Raw genomic sequence first — 27,046 nt, 5'->3', positions numbered from 1 at the left:
TTGTAATAGCATAGATGGCTATTCAATAACTGGAATCCGATTTAATAACTTTAACTATCATAAACTTCCAGTATTATTTATAACAAAGTTTTTTTTTACCAAACCTTAAGACAATTAAGGATGGTAAAGATCCTCAGTGGGTTAAACTACCCCAGTGGCTCACGTGAAACAAATCACTGAACCCGATCTTCATAGGATCAATTATTCATTATTTTTAATTCATTTATGATTTTTTAGCATTTCTTTTTAATAAAGTACTTAGCTTGAATAACTTTAAGGGTGGAGGCGCTTCCTTAAAGTTATTCAAGCTAAGTACTTTATTAAAAAGAAATACTAAAAAATCATAAATGAATTAAAAATATTGAATAATTGATCCTATGAAGATCGGGTCCAGTGATTTGTTTCACGTGAGCCACTGGGGTAGTTTAACCCACTGAGGATCTTTACCATCCTTAATTGTCTTAAGGTTTGGTAAAAAAAAACTTTGTTATAAATAATCAATTATTAGCACACAAATATTGGTGCTAATCAGCTTGTTAGTCAATTAAATTGCACCCCCCCCCCAAATTTGTACATACAATTTTGAGCACTATATATAGAATTTGAGGAACAGTATGTATTTAACAGAAGCCATACACATAGATAAAGTCTGGGCAGCACAGGTAAGACTCACAGTATTCTATGTTACGCACATGTCCTCGGAATTTATGTGTACACACTTGCCACCTCTATGGCTGGTTTAAGTACTTGCACCTAATATAGGAGTTCTTTTATTAAGGCGCTCTAACCGATTTAGCGTGCGCTATAAGCTAAGGCATCCATTATATTCTGTGGGCGCCTTAGCATTTAGCGCATGCTAAATTGGTTAGCACACCTTAATAAAAGGACCCCATAGGCATGTATTTTCACTGTTATGCTAGAATTCTATAAAGGAAAAGAGGAACCTATCTTCCTTTAAAGAATAGGCTCCAGTCAGAAGCCTATAAAAAAATTACCTTTTTGTGTTTGCAATTTAAAAATTGTTAGTATGCTGATGTTCGCATAGATTTTGTAAATGGTTGCTGGTGTATAATTTTGTACTAATTCATTTGCTTATGACCTCTTTACTTGCATTACATACTCTAACTCCACATTTTCATCATTTTTATTGAAACTGCTAGTATAAAATATTCAGGAGCTAGCAATTCGGCTTCCCATCCTATTGCAGTTTCATTTTCTCCTTCTATTGATTACCCCTTTACAGTCTTTCACTTCGGACACTTCGCTCACTCTTGCATTATCCACTGTCTTTCTCAAGGATCATTCTACACAGTTTAAAAATAAGGAACTCCTTATGTCATATTTATAAAATGGAGAACAGGGTTGTTTCAGGAAATTTCAAGATATTTAGGAGCCATTAACAAAGTATTGTAATGATTAGAAAAATCTTGTTTCCCTTAAATTTACAAGTTCATTTATGGGGTGGGAGGGAGGGTATTTTTATTGTTACAGGTTGTATAAGTATTGATTATATGATAGATAAGGGTGGGGAGGGGGGAGATAAGAGAATATTATATGTATCATTGTTGATTATTAAGTGATATATTTATGGTTATTTGTATGGATATGTTATCACACTTATTATAAGTTTAAAAATGAATAAAGATTTATTAAAAAAAAATAAAATAAGGTGCATAGTTTCTTCTGTGCAGCCTTAATTAGACTTTGAACAGTACAGGGTATTCCTTATGCAGGTCAGGAATATAAAGGGATCCTTTTATGAAGCCGCGTTAGCGGCTTCAGCGCACGTGACTTTTCATCACACGCTAACCCTAGCGCTAGCCAAAAAACTACCGCCTGCTCAAGAGGAGGCGGTGGCGGCTAGCACGGCCGGTGGTTTAGCGTGCGCTATTATGCGCGTTAAACCGCTAGCGCACCTTCATAAAAGGAGCCCAAAGTCTCTGCGTATGCAGATGATATTTTGCTTCATTTGAGGAATCCTGAAACTACCATTCCACATTTACTAGATTTGATTGATAGATTTGGGAAATTTTTAGGGTATAAAATAAATTGGAGTAAATCAGAGGTTCTTCCGCTAAATGTACATTGTCCAAAAGGATTATTTGATTCATTCCCCTTTCTTTGGAAGGAAGAGGGTATAAAATATTTAGGTATTTGGATTCATAAAACGCTGGAAGAGACAATGAAAGTAAATGAAAGATCTTTATTGCTGAAGGTCACAGAAATGTGTGAGCAATGGAATCCCTTACATCTGTCTTGGTGGTGGAGAGTTTAAACAGTTAAGATGATGATTTTGCCTGTGGTTTGCTACTAAATGGGTATGCTGCCAATTCATTTTTAGGGGTCCTTTTATAAGAAATTCAATAGTATTCTTACTAAATTTATTTGTCTGGGTAAAACTGCGAGAATTGCTTTAGTATCTTTTTTTAAAAAACAATTGTGGCTGGGGGGGGGGGGTAACTTTTCCCAATTTTTATAGGTACCATCAAACCTATATAATGCGTCAGGGTATATATTGGATCTTCCCTGAGCTCATGGAAAGTCTTCCAGACTTGTTATGGTTGGAATGGCAACTCCTGTCTGCACTGAGATTATGTTACATTTTAAGTATCAAGTTACCTAGGTTGTATAAGGACAATAGAATTTTTTTAGACACTTAGCAGACATTAAAATTTATTAATAATTTAACACCTATTCCGATTCATAAATTCACCTGTCAGTCCCTTTGGCTGAACTCCGAGATTCAAATTGGCGGGTTTAAGATCATCTGGAAGCATTGGATGCAGGCGGGCATATGCACTTTGGATGATGTAGTATCAGAGGGAAAGCTGCTTGACTTTTCATGACTGCAACAAACATTTGGTATTGCTAAGTCTCAAAATTATAGGTGGTTGCAGTTGAAGCATGCCATTCTGAAGGGGTTCCCTGATTGGCAAAATCTTAAAAATCAGTATAGTTTGCCAGTTCTATGCTTCCAGACAGATTTCCTGGGACATCAGGCCTCCCAGTGGTATAAATTAATATTTGAATTTTTGAATAAGAAACCAAAGACTGGTCTTCGGGACATTTGGAGTATTGAGATAAAGCAGATTTCTGTATCTCAATGGCCACAAATTTGGACTTGGAGGATGAGATGTACGGTGTCTGCATCTATGAGACAATCCTGGTTTTTCTTGTTACATAGATCTTTTTGGACCCCTGTTCATTTACAGAAATTGGATAGTTCTAAGTCTATTAGATGCTGGCACAATCATCTCGATGTAGGGACATTGGATCATCTGCTGTTCAATTGTCCCTTGATACTTAAATTTTGGAGATCCATTTGGGGTCAAGTGAATAAATTATTGGAAAATCCAGTGGCATTGATGTTTGATACCGTGCTTTTTGGCATGTTAATGAGGGCTAAAAGCCAAATATCTTCCCATAATAATAAACTTCTCTTCATTATGACAGGGGTTGCCATGCAACTTATTTTGAGGAATTGGAAAAACTGGGATCGGTTAAATTATACTTTCTGGTGAGGGTAATGGTAAGGGAGAAAGTTAGGTACAGCTCAAAGAAATGGCAGACTGTAGAGCAAGCCTAGTCTTTATTCAAGGATACGGTGAGCGAGGCGCAAAATCTGTATATCCCCAGATAAAAGAAGGGTGCAAAAAGAGCCGAACAAAAGACCCGGTGTGGATAACTAAGGAAGTGAAGAAAGCGATAGGTGATAAGAAAAATTCATTCAAGAAATGGAAAAGGGTAAAACCGAGGAGAACTGGAAAGAACATAGGAAGTATCAAAAAGAATGTCACCTCGTGGTTAGAAAAGCAAAAAGAGAATATGAAGAGAGGCTAGCCAGGGAAGCACAAAATTTCAAACCGTTCTTTAAATACGTTAAAGGGAAGCAGCCGGCTAGGGATGAGGTGGGACCACTGGATGACAGAGATAGGAAGGGTGTGGTGAAGGAGGAGAAAGAAGTGGCAGAAAGACTAAACACGTTCTTTTCATCAGTATTTACAAATGAGGACACATCCAACATACCAGAACCTGAACAAATCTTCAAAGGAGAACAAAAAGAAAAATTAACATCCATGGAAGTAAACCTTGAAGACGTACACAGGCAGTTAGAAAAATTGAAAACTGACAAATCACCAGGCCCAGAAAGAATCCACCCTACGGTGCTGAAAGAGCTTATGGAGGAAATAGCGAAACTACTACAGCAAGTTTGTAATCTATCCCTGAAAACAGGCATGATCCCGGAGGACTGGATAGCCAATGTTACGCCCATCTTTAAAAAGGGGTCAAGATGTGACCCGGGGAACTACAGACCGGTAAGTCTGACCTCAGTTCCGGGGAAAATGGCAGAAGCACTGATAAAAGATACCATCGAGGAGCATCTAGAAAGGAATAAACTTATGAAAACAAGCCAACATGGCTTCTGCAAGGGAAGATCGTGCCTAACGAACTTATTGCACTTCTTCGAAGGAATTAACAAACAGATGGACAAAGGGGACTCCATTGACATCGAATACTTAGACTTCCAAAACGTCTTTGACGAGGTACCCCATGAACGCCTACTTCGGAAACTGAAGAACCATGGGGTGGAAGGAGACGTACACAGATGGGTCAGGAATTGGTTAGCAGGTAGGAAACAGAGGGTAGGAGTGAAGGGCCACTACTCGGACTGGAGGAGGGTCATGAGTGGTGTTCCACAGGGGTCGGTGCTCGGACCGCTGCTATTCAATGTATTCATAAATGATCTAGAAACAAGGACGAAGTGCGAAGTAATAAAATTCACAGACGACAGCAAACTATTTAGTGGGGCTAGGACTATAGAGGACTGCGAAGGTTTACAAAGGGACCTGAACAAACTAGGGGAGTGGGCAATGAGATGGCAGATGAAGTTCAATGTAGAGAAATGTAAAGTCTGGCACGTAGGAAACAGAAACCCGAGATACAGCTACACGATGAGAGGGTTGTTATTGAGTGAGATTACCCACGAAAGAGACTTTGGGGTAATAGTCGACAAGACAATGAATCCATCAGCGCAGTGCGCAGCGGCCACTAAGAAAGCGAATAGAATGCTAGGTATAATCAAGAAGGGTATTACATCCAGAACAAAAGAAGTTATCCTGCCGTTGTATCGGGCGATGGTGCGCCCGCATCTGGAGTACTGTGTCCAATATTGGTCGCCATATCTAAAGAAGGATATGGCGATACTTGAGAGGGGTCAGAAGAGAGCGACAAGTTTGATAAAAGGTATGGAAAACTTTCATACGCCGAAAGATTGGAGAAACTGGGGCTCTTTTCCCTGGAGAAGTGGAGACTTAGAGGGGACATGATAGAGACTTACAAGATCTTGAAGGGCATAGAGAAAGTAGAGAGGGACAGATTCTTCAAACTTTCGAAAACTACAAGAACGAGAATATATAATGTTCATAATAATGTCCATTCATACATGCAGTCAAATCTTCTTAAATACAGGAATACACCAGGACTAAATTAATCCATAGTAACAAAATCAGTTCCCACAAAAGAAGGGCAGAAGGACAGCAAACAAAAAGAGAAATTTCTCAGCCAGACTCAACAGTGACCCTGTAACACACACAGCTATTTCAAGAGCACTAGTAAATGTCCCCCTTCAAAGCTCCCAAATCATAATCAACAAAAAACAAATGAAAAACTTGTCCTGTTTAGGCTCACCAGCAGTTAGCAGATTCCATCCAGCCTGTTAAATCTTCTACTCAAACTTCAGATGAGTCAGCCACACCTGACGTTGCGCATCCCACGCATTGATCGCTCCTCCAATCAAAAAAAGCTGTTTAAACAATACCAAAAGAACCGGTCTCAAATCTTCGCGCCAAAGCGCCAACATTTTCAATCTTCTTACTGGGAAACCCCAAACTCAAACAGCTCTGTTAACGTTTGCTTATTCACAAATTTGATAGAATCAAGGTTGTGTGTACATCCCCCAGATGTCAAAAAATAGAATTTTTTTTAGACCTTAAATTTAGGTCCTGTGTACTTACAGATATTACATATTCTACGATATCTTACACAGTATAAAAATAGGCATATTAATCCTTTCATCTGCTTATCATCTTGCATTCTTTAGTAGATTTACTTGAATAAAAAAAGATTCACATTCTCCAGTATACTGTATATACCACATTTCAGAATATGATATACTAGTCAACAGAATGCTTAATATCCTTTCTCTGTATTTATATTATAAAAAAATATATTTAAAAAGTGGTCAGTTTGAGTGAGATATAATTACTACCAGGGGCCAGCGATTTTCCACTTTCTTTGTTCCGCATTTTTCAGATGCAATGAAAAAAGGGTTGGGCATGCTGAGTAGAGTGGGAAGGTGGAAGAAGCCTACACTTTTGAGAGCAGTGGGGCCTTCACCTAGGCCCAATCAGAACAGGAGGATGCAGCTAGAGGCTGCTGAGAAAGAGAATGGATGATGTCAGTATGTTTCTTAATGAGGTAAGCAATCTCTTCCATCTTGTTCCCCAAAAGGTTATCACTTCGGCAAGGTGTATCCACCAACCTCTCTTAAAACGCTGGTTCTAGTCAGAGACATGTATCCATGAGAGTCTATACATTCCCACATCTATGGCAGAGAGCCTGGAAACAATATGAAAAGTGTCATAGGTGTCCCTGTACTCCAAATGCTTCTTGGCCAACTGGCAAAGCTCTGCAGCCTGCTCTTGAGGGAGAGAGTCCCTGAGACTAAGTGCACTGTGTGCCAAAAAATTTCAAATAAAGATTTTTGTAGAGCTAGTAGGTCTGGATGCAAGCAATAAGCACTGAGGCCTGATAAAGCTTTTTTCCAAACAAGTCTAGAGTTCTAGCTTTTCTATCTGGGGAGCTGGCCATTTTTAGTACCAAAACTGCTCTCCACTTGTACATGAGAGTGACTTATAGTTGCGTATATATGGCAATCCTGGCTTTCTCATTCACTTGGCAGCCAAATCTGATCCCCCCTCAACCAACAGGTCTTTGTCCCTGACATGTGCTTCTTCCTGCCTCATTCACACCCCTCTCCACAGACAGCATGTCATTCTCCTTGCCTTATTTAGATTCTACCACACAGATCTAGCATGCCCTCTCTGCTACCCCCATCACCACCACATAGATCTAGCATGCTCTCTCTGCCCTCTTCCCCCATCCCTTCATACACACATACACAAGGTATATATAGGGTTACCAGACGTCCAGATTTCCACGGTGTCCTCTTTTGCTTTTCAAAACCTGGCACTTTATCCGTTGATCTGGTAGGATCAGGGCATGCATAGAAGCACTCCCGAAGAGACGAGATTTGAATGAGGCTGGGTTGGATGTGTGTGGAATGGGGCAGGGCTGGGGCGGGGCTGGGGGTAGACCCGGGGTGTTCCCAGGCAGGGTCATGCAACCTCTTTTACCAGATGGAAAATCTGGTAACCCTAAGTATATATTTATAGCTCACTGATCTCTCACTCTAAGCTTTGGCATGTTCACTAAAGCAAAATTTATTTTCACAAATCACTTACCATTCCTTTCTAAGGACCATACATCTCAGGTAAACTTCCTCTTTTTGTCTGAGCCAATCTAATGACTTTTAGCTGTCTCCAAGACTCCTGGTTGTTGCCATGAAAATTCCCTTCAGTCATGCCCTCCTCTCAATGTACATGCTAAGCACAAACTTGCAATCAGTCAGAACATTTACAGATTTTAAAACAATCACTACTACCAGTATGTATTTCTATCATTCCCAAATCTTACTTTAACATCTCTTTCAAACCACTTCTCTTTAATTTAGCTCACCCTGAATAAAGTTCAGTACAGCCAACCTATCATGCTTCCACGAAGATAGCAATAGCAAAAGTGCTATAGCACTGAAGAGAATGTCTCATAGATAAGTCAACCATGATTTATTGATGGAATTTGGAAGATAAAATATTTTGAGTACTGTACATACAGTAATACTGGCTTCTGGGGCTTGAGACTACAAGAGTGTCTTCTGAGCCTGTAATAGTGTGTTCTCCTTAAGAAGACTGGCTGACTCAAAAATAAAAACTTTATATGGAATGTTCTGTACACTTTAAAACTGAAGAAGCCACTAGCATGCACTTCGATAATACATTAACTTTGTTGTATGCCTGTGCAGGGGTTGGTATCTATTGGGAGAGGCAAAAATTGAACAGCTTGTTGATCATGTTGAAGTTAAAAGGCTGGTAAAACCCACATTACTGCACTAAGGATTTTGCAGTATTAACTGTTATAAAAGGAGAGAAGGCGAGAAATTTCCATGGAGAAAGATTTCTAGTGGAGTTAATCAGGATGAAGAAGCAAAACCTGTATGGTTCCTTTCAAGACTATTTAGGGAAGGGGGGCAGAATTTGAGGAGTTGCACTGAATTTGGAATAAATGTTTACCTAGGGATTTATACTGGTTGCCTTATTTGCATGGGAAAAGGGTGCAGATATAGTTTGCAGGAATAGGCTGCGCTCAAAATGACAATCTTCAGTGATGAAATGTTTTAATTTATTTGCAAATTTTGGCATACTGCAATATCACAGGAAATCAAAGCAGTTTACAATATCCTAGTTAAACAAAAATCCATTAAACAAATATTAAAATCAAACCCCCAATGATTAAACACTTTAAGATGGTAGGTAATGTATAGCACAGCAAATGCAGCTAGCACCTATGAAAAAAAAATACACTTCCCTCTCCGAATCCACAGTTTCTGCATCCGCGGATTCGGTTATTCGCAATTTTTTTAAAAAAAATGATTTTAATTTTATGGGCTATTTTTAAGCCCTCTTAAAGCCCCCGGAATCTTACCTGGTGGTCTAGCTCTCGAGACTACAACTGGAGCTCAAGGCAGCCATTTCCTATGAGCGATCTGCATGGGGCAGGAGCGTAGGAAGATCGCTCCTGCCCCGAAAGCCCGCTAGACCACCAGGTAAGGTTCCAGGGCTGTAAGAGGGCTTAAGTGGTAAGGCACCTAATGTGAGAAAAAGAGGCTCACTGCAAAACACAGGCTGTAGCACGTGATATGTGGGCAGTGTGGCTACACAGGGTGCAAGATTGGAGGGGAATCTAAAAATGTGTCTATTACCTTCCCTGCTTGGCTGCAACACAGGGATTTCTGGGGGAAGCGGGGAGTGGGTCAGAAATGGCCCGAATATTATTCACGTTTTTTTAATATTCGCGGGCCAGCTCTACCCCTAACCCCCGTGGATACAGAGGGAGAAGTGTAACACTAAAGCCTGGAAACCTAAAGAAGTGGAACCATAAGTAGTGGAGAAAAAGCTTGAGAAACAAACATTGCTATTGAGCACGTACCTTTCCAATAACTTAGGACCCCTTTTATAAAGCCACAGTAGCGATTCCTGAATGGCAAAGGCGATGAAGCCCATTCAATTCCTATGGGCTGCGTCGCATTTGCCACTCCAGAACTCGCTACCACAGCTTTGTAAAAAGGGCCCTTTATTTGCAATACAAGTCCTATTATACTTCAGTTCTTCATTAAACAACAATACAAAAGTCCTAAGTTGATAGTTCCTTTATCTTACCATGAAAAGTGCTATATAATCCAATTAAAGTCAGAAGGAAAAACACAATAATGTTCTTAATGCATTCGATAATTCAAAGGTTTAAATTATAAAGATATAAAATACGATTTTACATTAGTGCAATCCTTTGAAAACATTTCAGCTAATAGGAATATTGTATTTGCTTATCTTTGGTAAATGAAATCACAACCAAGATGATTATCCACACATCAATACAATGTAGTGTGGCTAATATAAATTCGTGTAACATTTGTTATGTTATCTCTAAATCAAAACCATCTTTTGAGCGCAAACACTCTAATTAATCTACCCTCCCAGATTCATCCTCAAATGAGACAAGTGTTAAGGAAGATTTGGCCTTTCTATTGAAACACTAAAGCCTTAAAATGAATTTCCAGCAAGAAGAGTGGAAAATAAATTTTAATATAAGAAAGCTAGAGCCCTACTAGATGGAAAAGAAAAATAAATAAGTTGCTAAAGCATGGAAGACAAAATAAAGCACGTTTAAATAATTTTATTGCACTATAAGTTGCCAATTCATCTGTGAGCAGTTTCTTTGCAGATGAAAAGAAGTCAAAATATAGGACAGATGTTGAGCAAACCACATTTAAGGTCTGTCGCAAACTGACATTTTTCAAATGATTTTGGCTCATCTGTTAAATAAGGTGCATTTTGCTTGATTTTGAAAAAGGAAACATCAGGAAATATTTAAAGGCCAATTGCTGCCAATTAACTTTGATCAGCAAAAGTTGTGTTTCAATCTTTCAGATTCCTTCTCCTGTCTGAAATAACATACATTTCCAAAATACAGCTAAACAGCAACTCGATGATTAATGCCTGTTGGCAGTCCTACCGCAAGCTTGCTTAACAGTTGGATTTAAAATAAACAACTGTCTATATTCAGATGGGAGTAAAATGTGGCTGTGTTCATGATGTTGCTCTGAAATTATGAAAGTGGCTGCTTTAAGAAATGTAATTTACTGGGTGATGATGCCAATCACTTTCGTTAAGTGGTAAGAAATGTCTAGCTTTCTACATGTCCAAGGAAATTCAGGACACTTCTATTTTAAATATGCTATCATATAAAGTGTTCTATTTTACCCAGAGACCAAAGGGCCAAAAAACACAAAACAAGAATGGCTAACATTGTACACTTGGGGGCTCATAATCGAAAAATATAAATGTCCAGAAAGCACTAGAAATTGGCACTTGAACATCCTAATCACTAGGACGTCCAAGTGCCGATAATCGAAACCGCCTTTCTGGATGTCTAGCGAGGTGTCCCAGCCTCTGTGTGTCCAGAGCATGAGATGGATGTGGTGAAGGCATGCTATAGGCGTGTTAGACATGGACATCTTTCAGCGATAATCAAACATTTTGCAATGACTACTGCATGCATCAAGGTAAGACACCCCACACTCCCCGCTCACTGACCCCCCTTTCGTCACACAAAAATGAGAAAAAGGTACATACCTGGCTCTAAAACACCAGCATCTGGTATGGGGAAGCCTAGTAGAGCTGCACACATGTGTCTTAAGTAGTCTGATGGGTGGGCTAGTGAACCATAGAGAGGAGGACCTAGGCCCATAAGCCACTCTAATCACTACATTTATGGTAGAATGTATGAGTCCACCCAAAATCTACTATACTGCCATTTAAGTGCAGCCTGCAGCCATAAATGCTATTGGAGTGGTACACGGAAGGGTATAGTAGGTTTTGGGGGGACTCACCATAAATTATAAGGGAGTTATGGTGAGATATACCACCCTTTATGTGAAGTTCCCAGCAGTGCCCTCTTAGGTGTCCCAGTGCTCTGTTGGGATGTCTATGTGGCCAGTCCATTACTATGCTGGCCTCACCCACGTCCAAATGGTCAGGATTAGGATGTTTTCAACATGGATGATTTTCTGATCGAAAATGGGGTAGAAAGTTAGACATCCTGGTGGCCAAGACATTTAAGTAGATCTTTTTTTTTTTTTTTTTTTTAATTATATTTGGCATTTGCTATTTGAAAATGGCCATTTTTGTTCCTCCAACTTTGGACATTCCTCCAACTTTGGATATGCCCCTCAATGTTAATAGTCAGCTGCTAATTTTGATATATTACCTCAGACTGTATGCACAATTTGATAACTTTATGTAGCATATATCATTCTTTATAGCATATACACTATACAGAATTCTATGAAGCAATATGCTGATGGTAACCTGCCTAGAACTCTAATTAATGAGGATTTGGGCAGGATATAAGATTGCACATAACATGACATAACATAAAATAACTATGATTTGATATATGTAAGACTCACTTTAAGCAGTTTGTGAAGACAGCTTTAGATTCAGCATGCAAAAATGGATAATTTGGTCACTAGTAGCTTGTAAAGTTTGAAAAAATTAAAATCTTCCCTTAAAACTGATAAACCCTGTGGGATGTGAAGTGGCATTTTCAACCGTACGTCTAAGTCCAACTTTGGCCATTTCTTAAGATTAAGTCAGAGGCAGAGAAAAGGCCACTTTTAAAACTGACAACACTGCAAGACCACAAAAACATCCAGGTTCAAAATGTCCTAATCCAGACCATTTGGACATTGGGAGGGGCTAGCATTGTTATGGACTGGCCACATAGACATGCCAATAGAGCAGTGAGGCACCTTAGAGAGTTCTGCTGTGAACTTTACATAAAGGGTACCAGAAGTATATCTCACCATCCAAAACTCCCCCAAAACCTACTATACCTACCTGTCTACCACCCCAATAGCTCTTATGGCTGCAGGTGGCGGGTTTTGGTGGGCTCACACTTTCCATTATAAATGTAGTGGTTAGAGTGACTTATGGGCCTAGGTCCTCCTCTCTATGTTCACTAGCCACTCCCCAGGCTACTTAAGACAACTGTGTGATGCTCTACAAGGATTTCCCAAACTAGGTGCTGCTGTTCTATAGACAGATATGTTCTGTTTCATTCTGAATTTGGAGGTGGGAGTGGGAGGGGGACAGTGACCACTGGGGAAGTGTGTGTGAGGGGGTCATTACTTAATCCCTTCAGTGGTCATCTGGTCAGTTTGTGTACCCTTTGGCACTAAGATGCTTTTTTTTAACAGGTCTATCTCTTAACGTCTAAGTTACATCCAGGACATTTTGGGAAAGGTTTGATTATTACCACAACGTCCAAGTCTAAGCCCACCCCAAATCCACCCAAAACAAGCCTCCAATACTGCCCCCCCCATTTAGTTCTGGATGTAAGTGACTAGGACACCATACAAGATGTTCATAAGATGACTTCAAAAAATGGCACTTGGAGGTTTTGGCGAAAAAAATGTCCAAGTGCCGATTTATGCCATTTTTTGGACATCTTTTTGTTTTGAAAAATGCCCTTTGTCTCTCTGGTACCTCTTTGCTCTTATTTTGAATTAATAGTGTAATGGTTATTCAGTGGTGCTCTCCAGATAAGCACCGTTGAATATCTGGATTTTCTTCAGACACCAGGTAGAAGGCTTCCTACCTATTTAATTCCATTTGATTTTGTCCCTACTAATATACAGTATTCCATATGGCAAATGCATTTCTTAAACGTGCTGATCATAATATTCTGCTGTATTTTAGCAGTCCTTGCCTTTGACATTATCTGCAACCATGTAAAATGAAAGAAATCTTAAATAACGGCTAACAATTAGCACTCACTTCTAAATCATTGAAGAACAAATGTGTGTCTGCCAAATTGAAAATCATCTCTTCCATCCGAAGACCCAGTGAAACAGAAGTGGGTGGATCCTTCAAGGAAAAAGAAATCATAAAGTGAATAAATTTATAGCAATCCAAATAAAATATTACCTAGACAAATGAATGTTGTAAGGCCTGCATACAAAATGTCACTACTTAGGACCCTGAATGCTGAAGCAAGATCTAATCTAATCTAATCCTTAGGTTTGTATACCGTATCATCTCCACGTTCGTAGAGCTCGACGCGGTTTACAGTAGGAGAAATAGGAAGGAACTACAACAGAGGGTTAGAGGTAGAAGTGTGAAGAAAATTTAGAGGACTTGGGATGCCAAGATATAAGAGTTTCCTTGATTCCTAAGTTGGAGGGAGACTTACATTTTTTGAGAAAAGCCAGGTTTTCAGATGTTTGCGGAAAACTTGGAGAGAGCTCAAGTCATGCTAATGCTAGATTTACCAAAGTAGTAAGGTGCTACCTTGTTACTGTGACTATTTAGTGCAGATCCATTATATGCAATGGTGTCCAAATTTGGGCACAGAAAAAAAAATGAGTTCTAAGTGCTATTCTATAAACGATGCTCCAAGTTGGGTGCCATTTATATAATAGTGCTTAGCGCCAGAATCCACACCCAATTTTGGATGCAAGGATGTACACCAACTGAAACCTGGTGTAAATCCTCACACATACAGATTCTGTAACAGGTGGAGTTCTATGTGATGTGCAATACTGGACAAAAGAGAAATAGAAAAAAAGGGAAAGAGTGACAGTGAAAGGAAATGGGAGAGGAAGGACACCAACTCATACCTGAGCATTTCTTTTTATAAATATTTCGATATTGTCGCCATCGCCATCAAGCAGGCCTGGGGACTAGCGCCTTCCTATCTCCTACCACATTTCGTACTACACAACCCCACACGGTCAACCAGAAACTGTAACATATTTGCATACCCAAGGATCACCGGCTGTAAATAGAAATTCTTTTTGGACAGATCTTTCATGTTTCAAGCAAGCAAACAGCAGTCCTGGCTGGGTAACTACATCAATGGAGCCAGGCTGACCTATGGCGCATTTCGGAGAGTAATCAAAACCATACTGTTTGACAGATTCATCTCTTAAACAGAAGCTACACTAAATTCATAAATTTATATTTTCCGTCTGTCTATTTCTTATGTAATATGTTGTACCCTCATTTTTTGCATTCTGTAATTCGCTGATTGTCCAGCCCTCTTCAATGTGAACCGCCTAGAAGTCATCTGACTATGGCGGTATAGAAGAATAAAGTTATTATTATTATTATTGTTTCATCAAACACGATTCTCCACCTCCAACATTACCCATTTAGATGTACTGGAGAGAAAATAACCTACAAGACATCTAAAACGTCAGTTTTGAAAATTGGCACTTGGACATTTTGGTGATTAAAACATCCAAGTTTTTGTTTATGCTTTCTTTTTAGACATTTTTCATTTTTGAAAATGATCCCCATACTGTACGTATACTTCAGGTTGCAAGAACATAAAAATCTGATAAAAAGTTGTGTACTAGACACAAATGAAGGTACCACAATGGAACTAAAAACTTAAAGCACAAAAACAAACCAAAGTGCAAACAGCATATCTGGGGTTAAAAACTGGATTAATAAGCTTGAAAGAATGGCCAGTCTTTCATCAGGCATCAAAATAGTCAAGATCCTTCAAAAGTAGAGCTTGTTTGGAAAATGAATTCTGTAAAATAAGAACAGAAGCAGGAGAAAGTCTAACTTCAGGTCTCAGCCAATCTTGCCAACTTTCAAGTAGGCACCCAAGAAAGGGCTTATCCAACCTCAAAAGAATGTAAAGGAACATAAAAGTGCAAGTCATATTTGAGGAAGAAGATCCAGTATTAAAAATTAAAGTTTATAATTTCTGCAGGGGTCAAATTTCAGTTTTAAAGGCAATGGTGTGCCATTAATTTGAGTATCAAATTTTCTTGAGAAGATAAAAGTATTACTATATGGAGGGTCTTTGTTTACCTGGGGTTTAATTTTAAAGTTTATTTATTTATTTAATTTGCTTTCTATCCCGTTGACATGTACTAGGGGGTCTAATACTAATATACATAATATGTAGTTTTCCGGTTACAATTTACTATAGTTATCCTTACAGTGCAAGTTTTACAGTCCAAGTTTTATCCTAATTTACACACATAGACAGTTTTCAGGTTGGCTTTGCCATAGTTACAGTGCAAGATTTTATAGTATGTTTCCTTACGTGGCACATACTGGGTTCTGGTACCGGTATTCATTTCTTTCTGATCCATCGGTCAAGGGCAGGGAGATTATGTGAAGAGGTATATTTTTATTGCTTTCCTAAAGTTGAGGAGTCCTTCAAGGGATCTGATCTGCGGGCAAAGTCGATTCCAGTGGCTCGGTATGAAGTGAGAGTAGGAATGTCATTTGGCAGTTTGTAGTCGAAGGGCATGACCAGGGTGCGTTTTGAGGCATATTTTATCCTGGTAGCAGAGGGACCGCTTCAGCACCATACGGAGGAAGCTTAGCCTTCACATTGTCTGGCACCATGTTGTGAAAGGATTTGAACGCTAGCATCAGGCCCTTGAAGATACAGCATTTGCCTATTGGAAGCCAGTGAGCTAACGCTAAAGCCTGGGACACTAAAGCCAGGTATGGAGGTTTTTTTAGAAGCCTGATTATCGCATTTTGAACACGCTGGACATATTGTATGTTCTTTGCCATGAGACTTTTGAATAGCACATCGCAGTAATCCAGGCGGGAGAGTACTAAAGCATAGAATAGTAGGGTGAAGTTGGACTCTGAAAAGTAGTTCCTTATTTTTCGGAGTTGTCACAGGTAGTAAAATGAGGAATATACCATCTGAGAGATATGGTCAGAAAGTGATAGGTTGCTATCAAGGAGTATTCCTAGGCTGCACGCTTTGTTTTTTACTGTTATAGTAGTCGAGTCCCAGCACAGTAAGGGATGAGTGCAGTCTTTTTGCGGATCCATAAGGAGTTTAGTCTTGGAGGCGTTTAGTTGTAATTTGTTGACAGACATCCAGTTTTTGATTTCCAAAAGGCAGTTTTGCAATTTGGGCATCACGGGCTTCTCCTAGTGGTAGGTACATTTGGATGTCATCTGCGAAGGAGTGAATCTGTATTTGATATTTGTGGGCAATGTCTAAGACAGGTCTAATGTACAGATTGAATAATAGGAGGAATAGCAGAGCCCCTGTGGAACACCGTATTTGATCGGTTTCAGTTTTGATAGCACATCATTGAGCAGAACACTTTGGGATCTGTCAGTTAGGAAAGAGGTGAACCATTGTAGTGGAATGTCTTGGATTCCAATTTCAGAGAGCTGTTCAATGACGTGAGGATGGTCAATAGTGTTGAATGCCATGATGAGATCCAGCAGCAATAAAAGGATATCATTACTCTTATCCATGAATTTCCAGCAGTCGTTGACAATGTCGAGAAGGACGTTTTCAGTACTGTGGAATTTCATGAATAGTGCAATTGGTTTAATACTGTTTTTTTTCCCCCAGCATCTTGGAGATGAAGGGTAGGTTACAGACGGGCATGTTAGGGTCGAGCATGTTTTTTTTTCAGGATCGGTCCGATGACCACTGACTTCCAGTTTGCAGGCTCTATGCCTGTTTGTAGAGAGGTATTGATGAGAGGAAGGATGGAGTCTACAAAGATGTCTTTCACCGCCACCAGGAGGACAAATAGCATCTCAGCAAATAGCGTCTCAGCAAATAGCGTCTAGTATCTCAGTCTTGGGTTAAGGTTGGAATTAATGATGGCAGCTACAAATCCACCTCTACTGTTGGAGTGTGAGTAAGCTATTGCTTGGTACCCTGGTGGGCAAAGCATACCTAAGGTAGCTCCATCATTGTCTTTGAGCCAGGTTTTGGTACTTTGGAAGATGTCCCAGTTATTATCTGTAAGGAGGTAATTTAGTATAGTCTCTTTGTTGTTTACAGACCTTGCATTTGCCAATGCCATTTTGAGGTTATTGGGTGTGGGTGATGGGAATAGGCCTTAGGTATCGGGGTCTGTGTGGTAAGGATTTCCTGTGGGGAAGGTGACAGAGGTCACCCAATCCCAAATCACTTTCAAACCTAATTTCAAAGAATACATACATATATATCATTGGCATTCTTATGAAATTTCATACCAGATTTGCTTATAAGTTCTGCCAGTGGATGTTAATGGATATTAAAAGTATGGTAATTATAGAAGAAATCCAGCATGGCAGTAGTTTAACTGGTGAGCACATTTCCTCCAAGTGCTACTTGCTGAGATCTTTCCCTCAAAAATGATTTAAGCCAATCTAAAGCTATATCTACACTACATCAAATACTTAAAAGCATTTATTTTCATCAAAATTAATTGGTTCTCTGGTAGCTATCATAAATGCCTAAGATGTTTTTGTAATTGCTGGCATCCTGTAGACAAATAGTCCTGCATTATGGGAATGCTCTACCTAGTTACTTAGATAAATTATAACCAGCCCAATGTAAGGATGCATAGTATAAATAAAGCATCTCCAGTTCCCCTTGTAGCAGTCATGTGATTTCCTCATCGCCAAAAGACTTTTCAGCTATGTAATTTCTGAGGTTTCCTTTTAAGAAGTCCTTGAATGTTTGGTTTTAAGATGAGCATTTACAGAAAGGATCTATTTCATGTATGTTTTGCAAATGAAATGTGTTTCCATAGAGCTTGAAACAGCATGTTATGAAGAAACCTTGCTTACAAGGTTTTTCTTTTCCAAAACCATGACTGCTATAGCCATTCATGAAAGCAAGAAAAGTCTGAAAAGACAAATGCAAGGAATATAGTAGTTTTATTTCTCCAAGGAGAATCTGAATACTGCAGGTTAAGCAAGTGACTTCTGTTGGTTAGAAGCTAGTGAAATGCTACTGGCTGAAAAGAAATGCAACCCTGATGACATCACCTCATTAGGGGAAATGATACTGTAAATATTTCACTGTTATAGTCTATGGAAACAGAAAATCAGCTGCTTTTTTTAATTATCAATTAAAAAAAAATTTAAACCCACACAACCCAGCATTCTTGGCAAGGAACATTCACAATAAAACACATAAAAAATGATGTCACTAAAATGTTAACAACCAGAGCAATAAATACCAGTTTATATATAAATATTATTATAAATTCAATTGCTAAAATTAAATTATAACTAACAAAAATAGTGTATGAAAAGTGCTCAGAGTCTTATCTCTTGCATGCGAGCCACACTGAGATCAGAGAAGGACCATCATAACACTTTCATGTCCCTTATGTTCTAAATCTTGATCTGTTATAGAATGAACAATACTCTAGTGCATACTGTTTTTTCTCCTCATATATTATTAAAACGATTATTGAAACATGTTGCACTTATCTTAAGAGATGGTCTTATCTTGTGGCTCCGCAGGCTGGTTTTTTATATAAAATCCATGAGTAATAACTGTGCAAACTGTGCAAAAGTGCTGTGATGCCAACGTGCAATTTTTTTCAACTTTTTCCAACTTCTCAAAAAATCTCAAGTCCTCAACTCAGGTCTGAGTTTCGCCATGAATGGCTTCTTCAGGAAGAGTACATACTATGATAAAATAAAAATCAATAAAAATTGTCATAAAATAAACATTAACTTTATTTATTGACTATAATCTTCTAATAGAACACTTCCTATGCTTGCTTCTATATATCTTATCATGATATTTAGTTTATGTTACTACAATATACATTATCCATTTTTCTAGTGACATATAATGTATATTGTAGTAACATAAACTAAATATCATGATAAGATATATAGAAGCAAGCATAGGAAGTGTTCTATTAGAAGATTATAGTCAATAAATAAAGTTAATGCTTATTTTATGATAATTTTTATTGATTTTTATTTTATCGTAGTATGTACTCCTCCTGAAGAAGCCATTCATGGCGAAACTCAGAACTGAGTTGAGGAGTTGAGATTTTCTGAGAAGTTGGAAAAAGTTGAAAAAAATTGCACATTGGCATCACAGCACTTTTGCACAGTTTGCAGTTATTACTCATGGATTTTATATAAAAAACCAGCCTGCGGAGCTATAAGATAAGACCATCTCTTAAGATAAGTGCAACATGTTTCAATAATCGTTTTAATAATATATGAGGAAAAAAACCCAGTATGCACTAGAGTATTGGTCATTCTATAACAGATCAAGATTTAGAACATAAGGGACATGAAAGTGTTATGATGGTCCCTCTCTGATTTTAGTGTGGCTCGCATGCAAGAGATAAGATTCTGAGCACTTTTCATACACTATTTTTGTTAGTTATAATTTAATTTTAGCAATTAAAATTATAATAATATTTATATATAAACTGGTATTTATTGCTTTGGTTGTTAAGATATTACCAGTAATTGAGTAATATATACTCCTTTAAATTTGTAAGTTGAATAACACGTGAGGAGTAATGGCTGCACTAGGATGGGAGTCAAAGTCTGGACTATCAATGGAAAGAATTCAACATTTAATGGCAGGAGATAGATTATTTGATAGCAACACACCCTCGTTATCCCACACTTGGGAGGAAATGAGCTCTTTGAATAAAGCTCTTATTCGAGCACAGTTGCATTCTGCAGCACTGACAGAATACTGCCACATATTAAGGATACCTCGTGGTTTGAGAGTAAGGCGAGCTCCAAGATTTTTGGACAATCAAGAATATGTAACAAAATGGAACATGATTATATCACAATGCTCCTTGGATCTTATGTTGTTAACAATAGATGCGTTGCATCTATGGATGTGTATCGAAATGAACAAAGAAACATTAAAATTAAAAAATACAAAAGGGATGAATATGATTATACTAGAGGATATGTTTATCCCTGGATGGACAGAAATCGTAAGCCCAGACCTAATAGGATGAAAGGAAAGAAAGTAGCTTTTCATATGACATCAAGTGAATCTTCAATGGAGGAAAATGCCATGAGTGATTCTAATAAAACAACTGGCAATATCCTGTCAGATTCTTTTTTAAGATTACCTCTACCGGCAATAACCACACAAATAGAACAAATTCAACCTCAAGAAACAAGGAGTGTGCGGAGCAGGAAGGGGGCATGAAAATAACCGGCATTTTCAATTTATCACACAGATATATCACGAGGGAAGAAGAAGAAGTTTTACATAAAGGATTATCTTTTGTTCCCACTACGCAGTATGATGGATACGATATTAGGACAAAGCTTCAAAGATTTTTTCGCACACTTAGATTGAAGACATACTTTCAAGATCAGGAGAACGATATGAGCACCAGCTTCAGATATGATAAATATATCTCAAATTGGATACCACCAGGTCCTCCGGACCCTTCGGTAGTAGCTTTTGAACGTGCTGCCATGAAATAATTAAATATTCAAGAAAAAAACAAAAAAACGACTCATTACAATCTTATTTACAAAGGTGGAGGCATAGTGATCTTAGATCAAAAAGATTATCATCAAGAAGCAATGAAACAATTAACTAATTTTGATTTCTATAGAGAAATATTATAAGATCCAACGTTAAGCCTTCAAAAGGACATAGAAGAAGAACTTTCCAAAGCGAAACAAGAGAGTATTATCACACATAGAGAATATCAAAACCTATATCAGAAATATCCTATAATGCCTCATATTTACTTTATACTGAAAATACATAAATCACAGGAAAGACCTCCGGGGAGACCCATTGTACCTGGTCGACAATCTCTCATGGAACCATTATCCCAATATATAAATTTTCATTTGAAACACAAGGTATCACAATCTCAGTCTTATGTTCGGGATTCAATGCATTTTATTCAACAGCTTCAAAATGTAGAGAATGATTTAATAGGTAACCTCATAATGGTAACAGCAGATGTCACATCTCTGTACACAAATATTCTTCAAAGAAGAGCTTTGGAAACAGTGAGGAAACATCTATGGTTAGACAATTCTATTTCGGTTAAGAAGAAAAGCCTATTAACATATTTGACCGAGCAAGTACTCTATAACAACTATTTCACATATGAGAATAAAATCTTCCTTCAAATCAAGGGTGTAGCCATGGGAGCTACGGTGGCGCCAACAATTGCATGCTTATTCATGGCAGTTTGAAGAATTTATATATAAGTCACAATATTTTCAACAGGTTGCATTATGGAAAAGATTTATCGACGATGTTATCTTCCTCTGGAAAGGTGATCAAGAAGATCTATAAAAAAGTTTTGGGGAAATGAATTCTTATGATAATAACATACAGTTTACATACAATATTCAACATCATCAAATTTCATTTTTAGATATCAATATAATAAAACATGAATACTCATTTGAAACTACAGTTTTTGAAAGACTTCAGATAGAAATACATTACTTCATTATTCTAGTTATCATCCACAACCTTTGCGCAATAGCATACCGATGAGTCAATTTATGAGAATTAAAAGACTGTTCTACATGGCAAGAATTTAAAAATCAAGCGTTGGTGATGAAGAAAAATTTTTTACAAAGAGGATACCCTAATACAATAGTGAAAACAGCATACAAAAGAGCCATCAATAATCATCAGGAATGGTTCACTATGAAAAAATCACATCAGGATAGAGAACTGTATGTGTACTTCCACATTCAAGGGAATCCCGTGCCGTCAGTAAAATAATTCGAAAATATTGGCCAATTTTATCAGTATTTCACAGCTCCATGAACTGCCCAAGTTTGCATATACAAGGAGAAAGAATTTGGGGGAAATGTTGAAAAATACTAGTATTGTAGAGAATAGTCAAGATATCGCTGAGTCCGACAAGGGACATTTTCAGTGTGGTTAATGTAGATATTGTAGGAATGTATATCAAACTCAATATCTTAAGATCCCGAGAACAGAAAAGCAATATAAATTGTTGCAAAATACAGATTGTAATACGGAATCAGTAGTGTATTGTGTAATATGCCCATATGAGTTATATTACATAGGGCATACCAAACATAAACTCAAGGTTAGGATAGCAGAACACTTAAGCTGCATCCGTACTGGTAAACAACAAGCCCCTTTGACGGAACATTGGATGTCTTATGGACATACAGAAAGTGACGTAAAAGTTGCAGTCATTTCTCAATATAAGTTACCAAGAGGTGGCAATATCAGCAGGTGTTTACTACAGAGAGAACAAAGATTTATATATGAATGGGGTACTCTAGCACCGGGAGGACTTAACACTGACATCAAATGGGTATGACTCAAACAGAGTGGAGGAAATATAATATCAAATTTTCCCCTTTGATCTTCAACTAATATTCAGAATGAGAAGACTGGTTGTTAGTGTGAGAAACTGAACGGGTTTAAATTAGTTATGGAATTTTAAATTTTCCCGTGATCAGAAGTCACCCTATCAAGTTCTCCCGTGCAATAGATAACACGTCATTTTCCTTCAGTCGCCATCTTTAATGGTCATTCGGTAAGGAGAGATGGTGTTGCTGCCGAGGCAAGTTGTAGCGGTTTTTAAGTTTATATGCAACAATCTAATAATGTCAGTTTGGGATAGCTCTTCACAAGGAAAGGAAATAGTGATTCCGATCATATTGAAGACTAGTAACACCTAATGACAAGAAAGTAGTCGGACGGATAGCATCCTTAAGCAAAACGGTTCATCTCGGGACATATAAAATTATTTTTACAGATAGGAAAGTTAAATATATAACTGGGAATATTGAAGTAGCCCAGTCTTTTTCGCCGTTAATCCTAGCAGTAGCCAAATGTAAATGAAAAAGAAAAAAAATTTTCTAGTGAGATATAATGTATATTGTAGTAACATAAACTAAATATCATGATAAGATATATAGAAGCAAGAATAGGAAGTGTTCTATTAGAAGATTATAGTCAATAAATAAAGTTAATGTTTATTTTATGATAATTTTTATTGATTTTTATTTTATCGTAGTATGTACTCCTCCTGAAGAAGCCATTCATGGTGAAACTCAGGACTGAGTTGAGGAGTTGAGATTTTCTGAGAAGTTGGAAAAAGTTGAAAAAAATTGCACGTTGGCATCACAGCACTTTTGCACAGTTATTACTCATGGATTTTATATAAAAAAAACAGCCTACAGAGCCACAAGATAAGACCATCTCTTAAGATAAGTGCAACATGTTTCAAAAATCGTTTTAATAATATATGAGGAGAAAAAATAGTATGAACTAGAGTATTGGTCATTCTATAACAGATCAAGATTTAGAACATAAGGGACATGAAAGTGTTATGATGGTCCCTCTCTGATCTCAGTGTGGCTCGCATGCAAGAGATAAGACTCTGAGCACTTTTCATACACTATTTTTGTTAGTTATAATTTAATTTTAGCAATTGAATTTATAATAATATTTATATATAAACTGGTATTTATTGCTTTGGTTGTTAAGATACTACCAGTAATTGAGTAATATATACTCCTTTAAATTCGTAACTAAAATGTTAATTCATAAAATAGAAAGAGAAACCATTGGACCACTACTTCCTAACACCTCATCCAATAATATATTCCAGAGTAAAAGGTCACTTCAATAGGCCACTAAAAGCCTGTTGAAAAAGAAAAGTCTTCAAGTACCATTGAAAAGCACTGTACAACTACGACTATTTATCACTTTTATAGCGCTGAAAGGAAACCCGTTCTATAACCTTAGTTCAGCAATATAAAATATGGATGCTCTATATACATATTTAATCCAGTGGATTTTAACCTAGTTCTCAGGATCCACCCAGTCAGTTGGGTTTTCAGGATATCTACAATGATTGTGAATGAGATGTATTAGCATGAATTTCCTCCATTGCATTCAGATATCTCTCATACATATCATTGTGGGTTTCCTGAACACCCAACTGGCTAGGTGGTCCCTGAGGACCAGGTTGAAAAGCACTGATCTAATCTAAAATAATCCCTCTGAGCAGGTGTCAGTGGCATTACTGACTGATACATCCTCAAAGTAGAAGCAATAACAATTGAAACATGAATATATAGAATCTTTTCTAAAAAAGCAACATCTTATACTGAATCCTTCACTCAAGGCCCAACAGCTTGCAGCAATCAACATTTTGCTGACTGCTGCCAGTATTAAACCTGAAAACACAATGCTAGCACCAGCATTGAAATCTGGGTTTCTGGAGCCAGCTAATCCATAGCCAGTTAATTGCAATATTCAGCATTTAACCAGCTATGGGTTACCACATAAAGATAGGACTGACCTTTAAGCAGTCCTATTATGTGGTTAATATGAATATCAGCACTTAACTGGCCAAGTGCTGACTCCACTCCTGGAATGTCCTTAAAATAGCAAGTGTTCACTTCTGTGCTACAATGCTAACTGGTTATTTTCAGTGACACTAACTGGTTAAGTGCTGCTAAAAATGAGTGGTTAGCCCCAAACAAGCAATGTAACCAGCCAGGAGCTGTTTCTAGCTGGTTAAATCGCGTTGAATATCAAGCTCCTTAATGGGAAGCCAATATAGTTGATATAACACGGGCAAATGTGATCTAATCTCAATTGATCATTTATGATTTAAGCCACTGTGTCTAGATAGATTTAAACTAGCCTATGGAAATTCTCTCTTTGTTAAACCTAGGGCTCTTTCTACAAAGGTGCGTTAGGGCTTTAACACGCAGAATAGTGTACGCTATATTGCCGCATGCGCTAGACCTTAACGCCAGCATTGAGCTGGCGTTAGTTCTAGAAGCGTAGCACACGGTGTATTGTGTGGTAATTTCCTGCGTGTGCTAAAAAAGCTAGCGCACCTTAGTAAAAGGAGCCCTAGTTTTAAACCAGGCAGTTTACACAGTCAAGCCAGTCGATCACACAGGTCTGCAAAAAACTTTTTTTTAAAAAGCTGTTTTGGTTATTGGTAATCTTTATGTTTTTTGGTGCGCTGAATCCGAAAATGACCTCTATTTTGTCATAGGATATCACGTTTCCTGACAATTTAGGTAACTATGTTAAATAAGGCAATACCTCAAAATAAATGGAAATAGACTTCTAAAATTAAAGTTTTATTACAATTTTTTCATGAAAATCCTTTTTTGAACTGAAATGAGCTCACCTACACACACTAAACTTGATTCTTCTTCCCTGTGAGGCTCCTCTTGGGTGCATTTACGCTTGTGAGTAGCATCTGGAATGTCTCTCTGAAGCATCCAACAGTAGTCTGCCATCATTGTAATGCTCCATTTTCCCTGGTATCTCCTTTCCATCTCTTTAATGTCTTGATGGAATCGTTCACCTTGTTCCTCACTCACAGCTCCCAAATTTTCAGGAAAGTAGTCAAGGTGGGACTGGAAGAAATGCACTTTCAAACTCATCAGCCAACCTAAAGCTTGAAATACTTTCAGCATTCGTCCGACAATCTTTTTGTAATGAGGATCTTTCTTATTGCCTAAAAATTTCTGTATGACTTCTTTAAATGCAATCCACCCTTCTTTTTGAGGATCCGTTATGGTATTGACATACTCTTGATCAACTGTAAGCCTTCTAATGTCTGGTCCGACGAACACACCTTCTTTCAATTTTGCCTCCAACAGGCCTGGAAACTTGGTGACCAATTATTTGAAGCATTCTCCATCTCTTGGAAATGATTTTACAAATTGCTTCATCAATCCCAATTTTATGTGGAGAGGTGGTAGAAGAACTTTATGGGAAAGTACTAAAGTTTCTTGGAGGACATTTTTTTTACCAACTGTTAGCACCCTTGGCTGCCAACTCTTCTTGGTCCAGTGATTTTGTCGGTCTCGACTGTCTCATAGACACAGAAAACAATGGTATTTGGTATACCCAGCTTGTTGCCCAAGCAGCATGCACAAGACCTTCAAGTCCCCACACACTTGCCAACCATAGTCTTCATATTTAAGTTTACGAAGAACCAATTCCAAGTTCTCGTAGGTTTCCTTCAAGTGTATGGAATAACCTACAGCTATGGAAGTGTAAAAACCACCGTTGTGGAGTAAAACTGCTTTGAGACTTCTTTTTGAAGAATCTATAAAAATACACCATTGCTTTGGATCATATTGGATTTTAAATTGACCCATCAGACCTTCGACATCGATGCAACAAACCAACTTGTCTTCCTGGGTGAAGTAAGGAATGAACTCCTTTTCACGATGTCTGAACCATGAAGATGACACTCCTGGCAACAATAAATTCCTGCTTTTCAGCCTTGATCCAAGTAACTCAGCGGCATCTTTGGGAAGATTCAAGTCTCTTACCAAATCATTCATATCCTCCCGAGAAAACAATTTTGGTCTTGTATCATCTTCAAAGTAAGAACTTGATTCATCATCTAGTTCAGGTATGACTTCACCTTCATCGGAGCTAGGTATTTCTTCCAAGGTAGCAGGGGACTTGGGTACTGGTATATCTGTGCCATGGGGGATGGGACAAATTGCTGAGTGAAGATTGGGGTATGAAATGGAATTAAACCCTTTCACATTGCATCAATAAAAGTAACAGTCATCACTATGGTTTTTTTGCTCTCGCCATACTATAGGAATCCCATAACGGAAAGATTTTTTCTTACACTTGAACCAGTTTTGGAGGTCCTCAACACACCGTTTGCACACTTTATAAGGCGCCCAAACTTTATCTTGATCTCCAATTTTTAGTCCAAAGTATGCACAGTATACTTTTTTCACAAAGTCTGTAATATTCTGCTGTGCTCCAACATGGGGATAGTGTGCTCCAACATGGGGAGAGTGTGGCACAGTGGTTAAAGCTACAGCCTCAG

The 27,046-nt window shown here is 38.0% G+C and overlaps 1 protein-coding gene across 6 annotated transcripts in view; it reads right to left on the bottom strand.

The window, feature by feature from the left end:
• The window catches only part of EYA1 (EYA transcriptional coactivator and phosphatase 1), a 329,665-nt gene that overhangs the window by 111,999 nt on the left and 190,620 nt on the right, over positions 1-27,046 (bottom strand). For all 6 annotated transcript variants that reach the window (XM_033934041.1, XM_033934043.1, XM_033934039.1 and 3 more), the window contains one exon: positions 13,233-13,322. In XM_033934041.1, the coding sequence (XP_033789932.1) occupies positions 13,233-13,322 (90 nt within the window). The remainder of the gene's footprint in view (positions 1-13,232; positions 13,323-27,046) is intronic.

This window comes from Geotrypetes seraphini, chromosome 2, assembly GCF_902459505.1.
Source record: "Geotrypetes seraphini chromosome 2, aGeoSer1.1, whole genome shotgun sequence".
In the NCBI taxonomy this organism is placed as follows: domain Eukaryota; kingdom Metazoa; phylum Chordata; class Amphibia; order Gymnophiona; family Dermophiidae; genus Geotrypetes; species Geotrypetes seraphini.
Note: the sequence above shows the minus strand (reverse complement) of the source record. Positions and strands in the feature narration are given on the sequence as shown.